The sequence below is a fragment of the Plecotus auritus genome (genome assembly GCF_963455305.1).
Source record: "Plecotus auritus genome assembly, chromosome: X".
NCBI classification, from domain to species: Eukaryota; Metazoa; Chordata; class Mammalia; order Chiroptera; family Vespertilionidae; genus Plecotus; species Plecotus auritus.
This window is the reverse complement of record NC_137784.1, coordinates 16,617,416-16,630,218: the sequence shown is the minus strand read 5'-3', so window position 1 is coordinate 16,630,218 and position 12,803 is coordinate 16,617,416. Positions and strand designations below refer to the sequence as shown.

Here is a 12,803-nt window from a genome sequence, read left to right as displayed (position 1 = left end):
GGCATGGTAAGGATCAAGGGATACTGTATGTGAAAGTTCTTTGGAATCTACAAGCAAGGCCATAAAGCCATGCCACTTGGTTGGATGGAAAGAACCCACTGTATCAAGGAGTCAAAATGAATATTTAAAGACAAAGAAAGGACCAGAAACCTTCTGTGGATCCATCCCTACTTCTTTTCTTTCATCTCTCTATATTTCCAGGTCACTGCTTAGCACTATGAATAGGAAATTCAATACCTCCACAGCTCCTGAATGGAATGATTTTTAATTTGGAACAAAAAGCTAGTTTAAGAATTTAAAGATGTTGCTCTCCACCCAAGGTTAATGTCTCTCAATTGGCATTCCTTCATTCCACTAATATTTATTAAGCACCTACTATGTGCCTGGCACTGTTCCAAATAGCAGACACAGTCTCTAAATACTTAAAATAAAATCAAGTCAATGAAAGGCAAACAGAGGAATTGGGGGAACTAAATGAATTTCGCAGGAAAGGGGTCAATGCCTATTTATATTACAACTTATACATAGACATCTGACCATTTGCTCAGAGACAAACCCATCAAACAGCCAACGGGATGCAGCAAAGTTCAAAGAATCATGCACAGCCAACAAAAACAATAAATGAATATTGGGTCACTGAACTATGAGAATGCCAGATGTTCCTGAAACTCTGCTCATGGTTACTTTGGGAGCAAAGTTAAATTCTTAATGCAGAAAACAAACAGGAGGCAAGATTGTACTTGGGTCAGATGGATTTGAGTCAACTAGAAAGCTTATTAGTAAAGGACTACCAATGAAGTCACTAAAACATTGGAAAAAATCTTTTCTTTTGGAAAAGATCTGTAAAGGGAGGAATGTGATAGGATTTTCCCATATCCTATTTTCCACCTTCAACCTTTACACGGATCTTGCTGTAAGGGCATAATAATCAATGGGCATTCCTCAAGCACAGTGAAACAGAACAAGGCAGGAGTATGTTAGAAATGGTAGTCTAGGAAGATACTCATATACTAGCTAACATTTATAAGGAAGCCAGGATTTTTAAATGCAAAGAACCACTATTTTTACATTTTTTTACACAAGGAAATAATCCGGTGGAAAAGCCCTGTCTCCAAGACACTGACTCAGCCTCCATAAAGACCATCTTGTCATTCCTGCTTTGGGTGTACAGTGGCCTTTCTTTTACCTAACTGATTATGATTTCTCTGATGAGATCCTCTAAGGATGGAAGAGATGAGCGAGTTCTTTCTAAAGATGACGGGAACTAGGGCATAATGAAATGAAAGAAACACACCCCGTGGAGCTATGTAAGTGGCAGGTTGTAATCCGGACTCTCCAATAGCTTCCATTTCTATGGGGCAATAATAACGGCTCCTTTATCCTCGCCTTAAGTCCTCTGCCAATGCCAACTCAGCCAAATGCAAACGATTGTGAAAATCAGATCGGCAATTCTAAAACTGGCTAAAATTCATGAAAATGAAAATTATGAAGATGTAGGGCATTTTCCAAAATAAAGTAGAAAGAACTTTACCCTTCGATAGTCTTTTTTACAATTAGTGAAGTACATCACACAAGGACTTCAAATTCCTTAGAAAACTACAAAGGAGTATCATATGACAAAGGTACAGTATTAGATTAGTAGAAAGTTTACATAAGCATAAACGCTCCACTTCCCACTCTTTACAAACTTGACAGTGACCAGAAGGTAGTTTTTCACTTAAGATCTTTGAAGCCAAGCAGTTAAGTGAAAAATTCCAAGACAACTTTGGAACGGTTTAATGGACATAATAGAAGTAGATACGTGAATTTTAAAATAAAACCAATGCATCAAAGACTAAACGTGGAAGTACACACACCTCACAATGAGAATATGATCAGATGGTAGAAGGCAAAACTCTCAATCAGAGAGCGAGGAGGGATGCATTTGAGAAGGAAGGGCCCTGGGACTGAATTATCGCTCAGCTAATGTCTTCAATTCCAGATTCCCCAGGCCTTAGTCAGTGGTTTGGGACTAACATGGTATTTGATCACAAAGTACAACAGTAGAGATCTGTATCTGGGATGGGGAGGACGCTTAGAACCCTGGGAACACTGTAGACAGTTGACTCTATGATAATGAGGAGAGAGGTATGAGGACACGAGAGCGCTCACGAGGCTCTGTGCTCTCTTATGACAGGCACCAACCAAATCACAACATACTATAAAGGTACTCAATTTACTACGTTAGTTGGAAGATCTGAAGTAGCTACATGAAAGTTTCTCTGGGAAAGGTCCGGCACTGGAATAACTATGGTATCACGCTCAGAGTTGATAGAGGAAAGGAGCTCAGAGGTTGACTTGCGGAAGATGATCTTTCTTCAGAGAGAGGACCAGAGCATTCAGTTCTCTAGAAAGTTCTATTAGTCTTGATCTTGTCTCTACAAAGAAAATAACGGAAATATCCATAGTGAGTTTATGAGTATAACCTTCTCTATTTTAACCAAGACTTACTCAGTGTTTAATTAGAGTGATAATTCAAAAACCTTTGCCTTATCTCAGAATTATTCTCTATGGTTACTACAGAAAAAGAATTACTGTTTAATTACTTATACTTTACTCTGTTAAAAACCTGATTAGAAATGAGGAATGACTGCTAGCGGGTACAGGGTTTCTTTTGGGGGAGATGAAAATTTTCTAAAATTAGGGAGTGGTGAGGGTCACACAACTCTGTGAATATTGTATGCTTTAAACGGGTGAATTTTATGGCATATGAATTATATCAATAAAACTGTTAAAAACCTGATTAGAGAATAAGTTTTCTTAGACTTTCTCATTCACTTAGTGAATACTTCCCCAAGATGATCCTACTTGTATAATTTAACGATTTTAATTGTCAGGCTAACCATTTTAGAATTTTAAAAATTGTCTTTTGCTAAAAGGTTTGTCTAACACTATATTAGAAATTATAGTGTTGAACAGTGTTGTATACTAATTAAGCCCATCTTAATTAGTATACAACATCTAAACTGTTTAGCTTTAAAACTGCCTTTAAAACAATATTCAATTAAAGCCATCTTTTTACAATTCAAATGGATGTTATTTTAAAAGACAGCTTCTGTACTACTCAACAACTCCCCCATCAGAGCAATAGTTTGAATTAACTGGTCACATTGATGCCCAACACACTACCTGGCTTGCATACAGACTGAGAATGGAATCAAATGAAATTGATCCAGGTGTATTAAGGTGATGCAGCTTAATCTTGGCCAGGGATGGTGGTGGTGTTGGCGGTGTTGGTGGTGGTGGTGTGTATGTATGTGTGTGTGTGTGTGTACATATGCATAACCACGTGTATGCTTGCACTCACATGCACAAACCAAACTCCTCTAAATTTTATCATTTGAGGTAAGTGACCAGTCCCACAATATTGCTCAGAGGTCCATCACAAGACTTCCATAGAAAAAAAAAAACAATACATCAGTGTAGATACCCTTTATGTCCTTCATCAAAAAGACCAATGTTATGATAATGGTACAAAATGACAAAGCTATATAAACTATATTTGCAGACAAATAGCTTTCTGTTGCATTATGTTAAGATAAGGTTTTCAGGGTAAGAAGAGATATATGCAATTAAAATATAACTAGAGGCCCCATGCATGAAATTCGTGCAAGTGTAGGCCTTCCTTCCCCCAGCTGCCGGCACCAGCTTCCCTCTGGCACCTGGGACCCGGGCTTCCCTTGCAGCCCCAGCTTTGTCCGGAAGAAAGTACGGAAGGACATCTGGTCTAATTAGCATATTATGCTTTTATTATTATAGAAGATAGGAACATTGCAATGTTAAATTTGAATAAAAAATATCAATATGATCAGTCATTTTTAAATGTCCAGTTCAGTAGTGTTAAGTGCATTCACATTGTTGTGCAACTGACCTCCAGAACTTTCCCATCTTCCCCAGCTGAAGCTCTCTCTCCCCATCAAGCTCCCTATTCCCCCTGCCCTTGGCAACCACCATCCTAATTTCCATCTCTATGACTCTGACTACACTAGGTACCTCATATAAAGTGGAATGATATGGTATTTGTCCTTTTGGGTCTGGCTTATTGTACTTAGCATCATGATTTCAGGTTCATCCATATTGTAGCATGTGCCAGAACCTCATTCATTTTAAAGGGTGAATAATAATATTCCATTGTGTGGATATACCACATTTTGTTTATCTTTATTGATAATTTTAACTTTTTGATTTTTTTCAGTTTGAACCCACAGAATTTCTCTGGCTTTTTTTCTGTCAAGCCCGGTGGATAATGATAAACTGCCAACTCAATTACTTTTCAAATATAATTCATGGCATGATAAACTCCGCTCACTGCTACTGAGATCTCCACAGTGCAAGGACTCCTGGGAGAGCAGGGTCTCTATTTGAATGGCTATTCTGGTTACCCAATTCTTCTCTTTCCTGTCTGGGGTGAGAAAGCTGCTTCAGTATTTTTTAAGGATAACTTTGCTTTGCTTCCCCCGCTCCATATGTTTTTATTGATTTTAGAGATAGAAAGGGAAAGGGAGAGAAAAGCACTGATCAGCTGCCTCCTGAACGCCCCCTAGTGGAGATCGAGCCAGAAACCAGGGAATGTACTCTGGTAATGGAACCAGGGACCTCTTGGTGCATGGGAGGACGCCCAACCGAGCCACACTGGCCAGGGCTCACTTTGCTTTTCCAAGTGATAAAACCACAAAGAAGATTTGGCTGAAAGTAACAACTGCCTGAATGGCACGCTGTGGGGAAAATCAGATACTTTAGGATAGAAAGCGAAGTAATTTATTACTGTTTTGCCTTGTATTTAGAAGCGTCTCTGGGCTCTCTGCTGGGATTGCTCCAGTCATCGGCTTCAGGTGTGGTCTTGTAATGGCGCCATGCTGACTTATTGAATACTGGAAGCCTCTCGAATGATTCACTTGAAAGAGCCTAATGGAAAAAATATACACCAAAGGGCCACAGTGCCATTTGTCACACATGAAATACGAATTCAAATTTTATATTTAAAACATTAGAAACCTTAATATATACTTTTTGAATTATATTAAAACTATACTATTTTAGTAGATTACTTAGACTGGAAAGATGAAATGAAAGCTTTTTTAAAGGAATAAAAATATTCCCTCATTCAAAGCCAGTACTGACACACATGACCAGAACAAAAAGCATTTGAATCCAGTTAGTACTGCTTTGAGATACTTTGGACTATACGGTCTTAGACCAAACACTCCTGTTCACTGGGTAACCATTCTTCCAGGGGACTCAGAAAGAAATAAAATTTCATACATACTAGATTTACAAACATAAAGCCATAAAGTGTTATCAAACATCACACATTCAAATGCACCGGCATCTAAGATAAACACTCCAAATACTGGTGAAGTTACGGTATAATATATTACATGTATGTTATATTTTATAACATATAGCACACTATATGGCCATTAAAAAGGAGCCAGTTCTAGATGAACTGATAAGGAAAGATCTCCAATATATACTGCAAAGTAAAAAATATATACAGCAAAGTGCTGAAATAATCATTTGAGTGAAAAAAATTTAAATTTTTCTAGAACGATCCACAAGAAACTGGTACCTTTGGTTACTGCTGGGAACAGAACAGGGTGATTTTGGGCTGGTGATGGGAGAGACTTAGTTCTCTCCCTTTTATAGCATTAAAATTCTGTAATATGTACCTATATAACCTATTCAAAAATACTTCAAATATTCTAGAGTTTAGAAATCAAGAAAAGTATAACAGTATCAATGAATGAGATAATCTGTGTCACAGAGAACTCTGTTATTAGATCAGCCTTTTTAATGACTATATTATGATAACTGAATTATTATGGCTTTGGGAAAGCCAGCAAGTTTTTAAAGCAACAGACTGAAAGATTCCAGTTTATGATAATCTGTCTCCTGCTAGATGAATCCTTTCAATGGATATGCAACCTTTTGAAAATCACAACTTTGAATTATGGTCTTAAAAATCAATCATTTTACTCTTTATAGCTCCATATTTCACATTTTGCTATATCTGAGTGTACTGTCAAGGGTGAGGCATAACATGGTTTTCACATAAAACTGAAGTAAATCTGAGCTGAATATAAGAGACTAGAGGCCTGGTGCACAAAATTCGTGCACTTGGTGGGGGGCCCTACAGCTGGGCCTGTGCCCTCTCGCAGTCCGGAAGCCCTTGGGGGATGTCTGACTGAAAGCTTAGTCCTGGAGCAGGCCTAAGCCAGACATCCTTAGGGCTCCCACCACCGCTGCTGTGCTCGCCAGCTGTGAGACAACTTCTGGCTGAGCAGCACTCCCCCTGTGAGAGTGCACTGACCACCAGGGGGTAGCTCCTGAGTTGAGTGTCTGCCCCCTGGTGGTCAGTGCACGTCATAGCAATTGGTCGTTCCACCGTCCTGTCAATTTGCATATTACACTTTTATAATATAGGATAACAGATGCTATGGTCTATTACCTATTAGTTATTAGAACTTACAGCTTTAAAGCGTAGATACCTCCATGCTAACAGAAAAAAAATGCATTACCTTCAAATAAATTACAGCATCCGTACCCACTCCTTCCATAGAATACAGTTTTAGATCTCCTTGGAAATATCTAGCATACAGACGTGAAATTGGCAAGCCATAACCAAATCCAGCCTACAGGGGAAAGAAAATGAATTCTGTGAGACAGGCATACATGCTATCGCATTTGGTATAAGGATCATTCAAGATTAAAAATAAATTCTTGATTCAGACTTAAAGAAAAAAAAACAATTGATTCAACCTCTGCAATGATGTATATGCTCGTCTATGGCAAACAAACTATTTTCACTCTACAAAAACACTTCTTGTAGGTTTAGAAAATAATAGGAATACTGCAATTTTTGACTAATGCTTTCTTAGCACTTGAAAGCACATTTTTAAAGCAAATCCCAATCGAGTGGAATTTGAACTGGCAACAAAACGAAACCACATCATTTCAAAGTTTCATTATCAGATTCCCTTGCTCTCTGAAGCAAAAAAAATAAATTGAAAGCACAGCAGTGCAAATCTACCAGCACCAAGGCTAATACATTGGAAAGAAAATTTCCTGAGCGACTACTTCCTAAGGTTCTAGGAATACTACAAGATTTGGATATATGGTCGTGCATATACTAGTATTTTTAGAGACAAGAAAAGAATTCCAGTACCCGCCTATATCTCTATATCGTAGAACTCTGACTGTTAGTAATAGGTTGTTGGGGCGGGGGCGGGGGTGGAAGGCCTCCAGTATTAACAATAAAAACAACTGAGACTGAAGCTGGGGTAGGGGGGAAGCTTCAGTCCCTCTGGTTAAATCCACTGCTACGGTTAACAAAGGAGCTGGTGGGGTCATGCACCTAGAGTGGCAGTTGCATGGGCTTTAGGCTCAGATACACTTACATTGAAACTCGCTTTTTATGCAACTCTGAGCAATTTTCCCCCAATATATTTTTATTGATTTCAGAGAAAAGGGGAGAGGAAGAGAAACATCAATGATGAGAGAGAATCATTGCTCGGCTGCCTCCTGCACGCCCCCTACTGGGGATCGAGCCCGCAACCCAGGCATGTGCTCTGACCGGGAATCGAACCATGACCTCTTGGTTCATAGTTTGATGCTCAACCACTGAGCCACACCAGCCAGGCAACTGAGCAATTCACTGTACCTCTGTGAGAATGTCTTCTCATCAGAAAATGTAATTGAAAAAAAAAAAAAACAAAACTTAACTCGTAAGACATAATAAAACTAAATGCATGGAAATTGCTATTATGGCTACTACAGAAGAGCAATTCTATCATGTTACATGGATTTCTACCATCTTCCCTAGATTTTTTCCTCAGAGTAGGGCCTAACTCAAAGGGCTGGGTGTGACAGAGGAGTGCACCCCGTCATTTAAGGGCATTAAGACTGGCAGAGTGTGGCCAGTAGTGAAGACAAAACAGTCACAATAGTTACTGAGATTCCCACAGTAAAGAAACCAGTGTATTCCAGGAAGAGGCCAGGAAATCAGCTTCATCCATTCCAGCAAAGCCCAGACCCTACTCTCAGGTGTGCCAGGGACCAGCCGACAATGCCCGGGGCCAACGCAGGCCTGATGTGAGGAGGCAGGCAAGCCCAGAGTCCTGGGGAACACAGAGGAGGGGCCTCTAACTTGGATTTGGTGAGGTGTAGGAAAGCTTTCCCAGGGTGTCAAAAGATCAATAGGAGCTGACTAGGAGGGCATTTCTGAAAAACAAACGCATGTGTTACAGCACAGAGCTGTAACACAGTAATGTGTTTGGTGAGGACATTATGTTCTCTAGTAGTACACATCCACATGCCTACTTTATTTTTTTAAATATTTTTATTGATTTTTAGAGAGAGAGAGAGGAAAGTACAGGGAAGGAGGGAGGGGGAAAGAGAGAGAGACAGTCAACGGCTGCCTCCTGCATGCCCCCTACCGGGGATCAAGCCTGCAGCCCAGGCATGTGCCTTGACCGAGAATTGAACCAGCAACCTTTCGGTGCCCGCCCAACTAAGCCACACCGGCCAGGGCCACACTTTAAAGCCGGGGACAGTTTACTGACTGGGAGGGATGTTAGTGGAAGAATCACAAGGAGAGGGTATATGATACACTGGAAAGAACACAGACATAGCCAGTGCTGTGATGAGCTCAATGACCTTGGACGAGGTACTAAGCTTATTCTCTCATCTATAAAATGGGATGGTGCACACGTATTATTTTAAAAGTCTCTTGCTTCAGTTGTTCAGTTTCATTAACAAATAACTATGACATAACAGTTATCCCCAGGATGGTATTTTGAGACCTGGAATAGACAACTCAAATTCCTTTTAAATAACTGGGGAAGGCTCTAGATTTGCTCATAGTGGGTGTTCCCCTCTACCCCGCCCTGCGCCCCCCACCTTTTGACGTTTATTTAAGTAGGTACCAGAGCCTGGTCAAGGCAATGCCTTTCAAAATTGATTTTTCATGAATTTTCTTGAATCCAATGTAAGTGACTCCCTCTCTGTGTTCAACACGCTGAGTTAATAAACTGTCTTGAATAAACAATGCAAAATGTAAGATTTTTATTCATGCAAATAAAATATAATCTTACATGCTTACCAGTCAGGTAGGACTTGAAAATGAAGCTTAATTTATACCCTGAACCATTTTGCAGACTGATAGATGTTGCTGTGTTTAATGACAAAGGGTTCAATTGTTGTTTGTCAATTAGAAACACTCAGCGGGGGAAGAAAGTGTGGCCCTACCAGGATCTCAATGCTGCCATGGTAACCAGACTTTTCTCACTGCCTTAATAGGGCTGAAGGTTATTTCCAGAGTGAGACAGAAAGGGCTCTGAAAATGCATACACCACCTATATGTTTCCTGCTTGTGTTATTTAATATAAAAAATGTAGTGTTCCTAATTTTAACATTTTAATTATATAAACAAATTTGGTGGGGAAGTTCAAGGGCCCGGGGTGATTTGGCCTCTATGGTATGCACGCGAAAGTGCCAGGACCAAGCTACAGCCACGCACGCTGCACTGTTCCTTTGCTCACCCGCAATTGGACTTCCACCCCCTCCAAGGGTAGCTCCAGGTAGTAAATGGTGCTCCTGTAGCACTCATAACCACAGGAAATGCCTTTTCTCTGTATCTGGGAGTAAGGCACGGAGCTCTGAGTGTGTCTCCGACACAAATTAGAGAAGAAATCTAAGCCCAAAGGCTTCACAAAGAAAGTAGCAGTGGCATAAAATTCTCCCGCCTCCAAACCAGGCCCACACAGGGAGCATTCCAATTCAATGAGGCTTATGCCCAGCCGTGGGGAGTCCCTGCCCATGTTAACGGTTTTTCCTTACGCAGAAGTTTAAGATGCTTACCAGAGGGGCAGCTCTTGAAGGCTCCAGGCTTGGTCTAGGAGCAGTGGAATACATGTAGTTAAAAAGACGATCTATCTTTCGAAGGGGAACGCCACCACCTAGGTCGCTGATCTGTAATGGAGAAGGAAGAGGAGGAGGAGGTGGTGAAGGCAGGGAGGAGGAGTCATTCCATACTTAATAGGAGGCAACAAGTTTATTAAATAAAGCCCTTATGAGATTACTCTCAAGTGTACAAGGGCTTTGAACCCCCAATGAAATACGAACAGTGTAAAACAAAGGAGGTAGGAAAGTGCCATGGGATCCCACGGGCTTGGGTTTGAGACCCTGTTTAGGTACCTGAAAAACAGGCTACTAATAAAGTTTAAACAAGGTAACGTAAGTCAAAGATCTAACATGGTACTTTACAAATACAACGTTCAGCAAACGTCAGCCTTCTTCCCTTCCCTCTGACTCCACAATGTCTAGATACTATGACATAAACTGACAATTCAAGTGTATGTGCAAACAAAGCAGTTACCTTAATGGACAAGTCTTCTTTACCCAGAGTAACAAGGGTTTTAACCGCTGGGTAGGCCTCTTTTCTGTCTTCATAGAGTTCAACTGTTGCTCTCATTGAGTTCTGAAATAATAAGCCCTTTTCTTTACAACCCTCACAAAACACAATTTAAAAAAAGAAACTCACACGAGCTTATTTATGCACAATTTTTTTTTGGGGGGGGGGATATTGGTCGCATTTATATAACATTTTTCCCTCTAAAGAACTTAGCTCAATGTGGGTTCAGATCAAGGAAACTCTCCCTGATGCTTTGTTTTTCATCTAGTTTAAGTCCCATCTACCATACTGCACATTGATTCCCCCCACTCCTTTTTTTGTGTTAATTCTCACCTGAGGATATTTTCCATTGATATTTAGAGAAAGTGGAAGGGAGGGGAAGAGACAGAGAGAAACATCGATGTGAGAGAGACACATCCATTGGTTGCCTCCTGCATGCGCCCCAACCAGGGCCGTGATTGTGCCTGCAACCCAGGTATGTGCCCTTGACCAGAATTGAACCCAGGACCCTTCAGTCCACAGGCCGACGCTCTATCCACTGAGCCAAACTGGCTAGGGCTTTCCTCCCTTTATTCTTTTAGTTTTGCTTTAGGGTATTCAAGCCATTCAACTTTCAACCAAGGGGAATGTTTTTATTGCAGGTCATGAGGCCGCAGAGGCTCACTGGTGAACCTGAAATCTACTTATCAGCCTGTGGTTTCAGAGCGCCTTTCCTCTAAAGCAGGTGGAAAACCTGCTTCCCACAGAATGAATCATCTGGTTGGAAAAAAAAAAAAAAGTGGAAGACGTCAGCTAAAAAGTTCTGAAAAAGCCACAGCTGTTGAGAAAGTTCACAACTGAATGCCCATCTCCACCTTTGAGTGTTGCATTAGTAACAGCATCGTTTTGGGAAGCAAATCAGCATAAGTGATTTTCAGGTGTTCAATTTAGAGTTTCACACATAGTGGAATAAATAAAATTTTAGCTCCAACGCCTTGTACCTGTAATTCTGCTACCATAAATGCCATTAGCTACTGGTTAACAAAAGCAGCAGCTTAAGCCAGAGAGATTCTAAAGACTCTTTTTTTTGCGGGGGGGTGTCTTTTTTGGTCTAACCCTTCCATATCTTTCTCCTCTGCCTCTGTCAGATCTTCTGAATTGACTCGACTATGTAAAAGGGTTACGGTAGCTCTCAAGACTAGAACAACGACTAATGCACCATCATAGTTAATGTTCAGAGGCATAAATATGTGTAAAATTGTTTTTATTTTGATTTGTGTACCATCAATAAAACCTTGCCAGGTTTAGAAACTAAAGAGCATCTCTAATCTCCTAACTGAAGAAGAAACAGTATGGATTTTACATCAAATCACTAAAGTACAATTAAGCTTCAAAATCAATATATACTAATATTCACGAAGACTACACTGTACACAGCAATTTTTCAGCTCACAGTGTACAAATTATAAAACCCACAGGATATCAGAAATAGAATTTTTTAAATGGTATGCAAAACCTTTTTCTTATGCTAATGTAATGAATCCATTATGCCCTGAATCAAAGTAATTTAAAATGAAGACTTCTTCCCATGTTGTTAAATCCCACTTACCTTGAACAACTCAAATAGCATGTGAAACAGATGTGAGGGCACATAAACTACCTGAATAGGTTTGCCTGGAGCTTTGGCTGAAAACAGAGACAAAATCGTCAATGAATAAAGACCAAAACTAGAAGTAAAAAATGTTTGCGTTCTATTTTCTGAGTACATAAAAAAGAACTCTACAAAAGGCTAATTTAGGTTTCCACTTCTAAAGGCAGTACTGAGCAAATGTGAAGTCCAACAAATTTTTTTTGGGGGGGGAGGCATCCAGTTCCTTTACTTACCAGCTATGTGACCCTGGGCAAATTATTCAATTGCTTTGGAACTTAGTTGAGTAATATTGGAATATTATCACCTACATCATAATGTTCTAAGCATTACAGAAGGCCATCCAAATATCACTGTGTGTTTTTTTTCTTTTTAAAAAATGTTTGTATTGATTTCAGAGAGAGGAAGGGAGAGAGAGAAACATCAATGATGAGTGAGAATCATTCATCGGCTGCCTCCTGCATGCCCCCTACTGGGAATCGAGCCTGAAACCCGGGCACGTGTCCTTACCAGGAATTGAACAAGCGACCTGTCGGTGCATGGGAGGATGCTCAACCAATTGTGCCACACCGGCGAGGGCTCATTCAGTGTTTTTCAAATTGGGAGACACCTACCCCTACCACTGACCCCAGTGGTCAGCAGGGGGAATGTGAAGCCACAGATGAAAAGGGGCACATCTTTTTGGTGAATTGGACTAAAGAGCAATGTTAAATGATGACTAATAAG

General features: G+C 40.3%; 1 protein-coding gene across 2 annotated transcripts in view; it reads right to left on the bottom strand.

The window, feature by feature from the left end:
- Positions 1–266: 266 nt before the first annotated feature.
- Positions 267–12,803, bottom strand: part of PDK3 (pyruvate dehydrogenase kinase 3) — a 68,487-nt gene continuing 55,950 nt past the window's right edge. Inside the window, exons 7-12 of one of the 2 annotated variants that reach the window (XM_080653621.1) lie at positions 12,039–12,115; positions 10,415–10,516; positions 9,898–10,008; positions 6,558–6,671; positions 4,805–4,944; positions 267–2,417 (exon numbers count right to left, since the gene is read on the bottom strand). In XM_080653621.1, coding sequence (XP_080509747.1) covers positions 2,387–2,417; positions 4,805–4,944; positions 6,558–6,671; positions 9,898–10,008; positions 10,415–10,516; positions 12,039–12,115 — 575 coding nt within the window. In that variant the 3' untranslated portion in view covers positions 267–2,386. The remainder of the gene's footprint in view (positions 2,418–4,804; positions 4,945–6,557; positions 6,672–9,897; positions 10,009–10,414; positions 10,517–12,038; positions 12,116–12,803) is intronic. The other variant, XM_080653622.1, reaches the window with a different exon arrangement.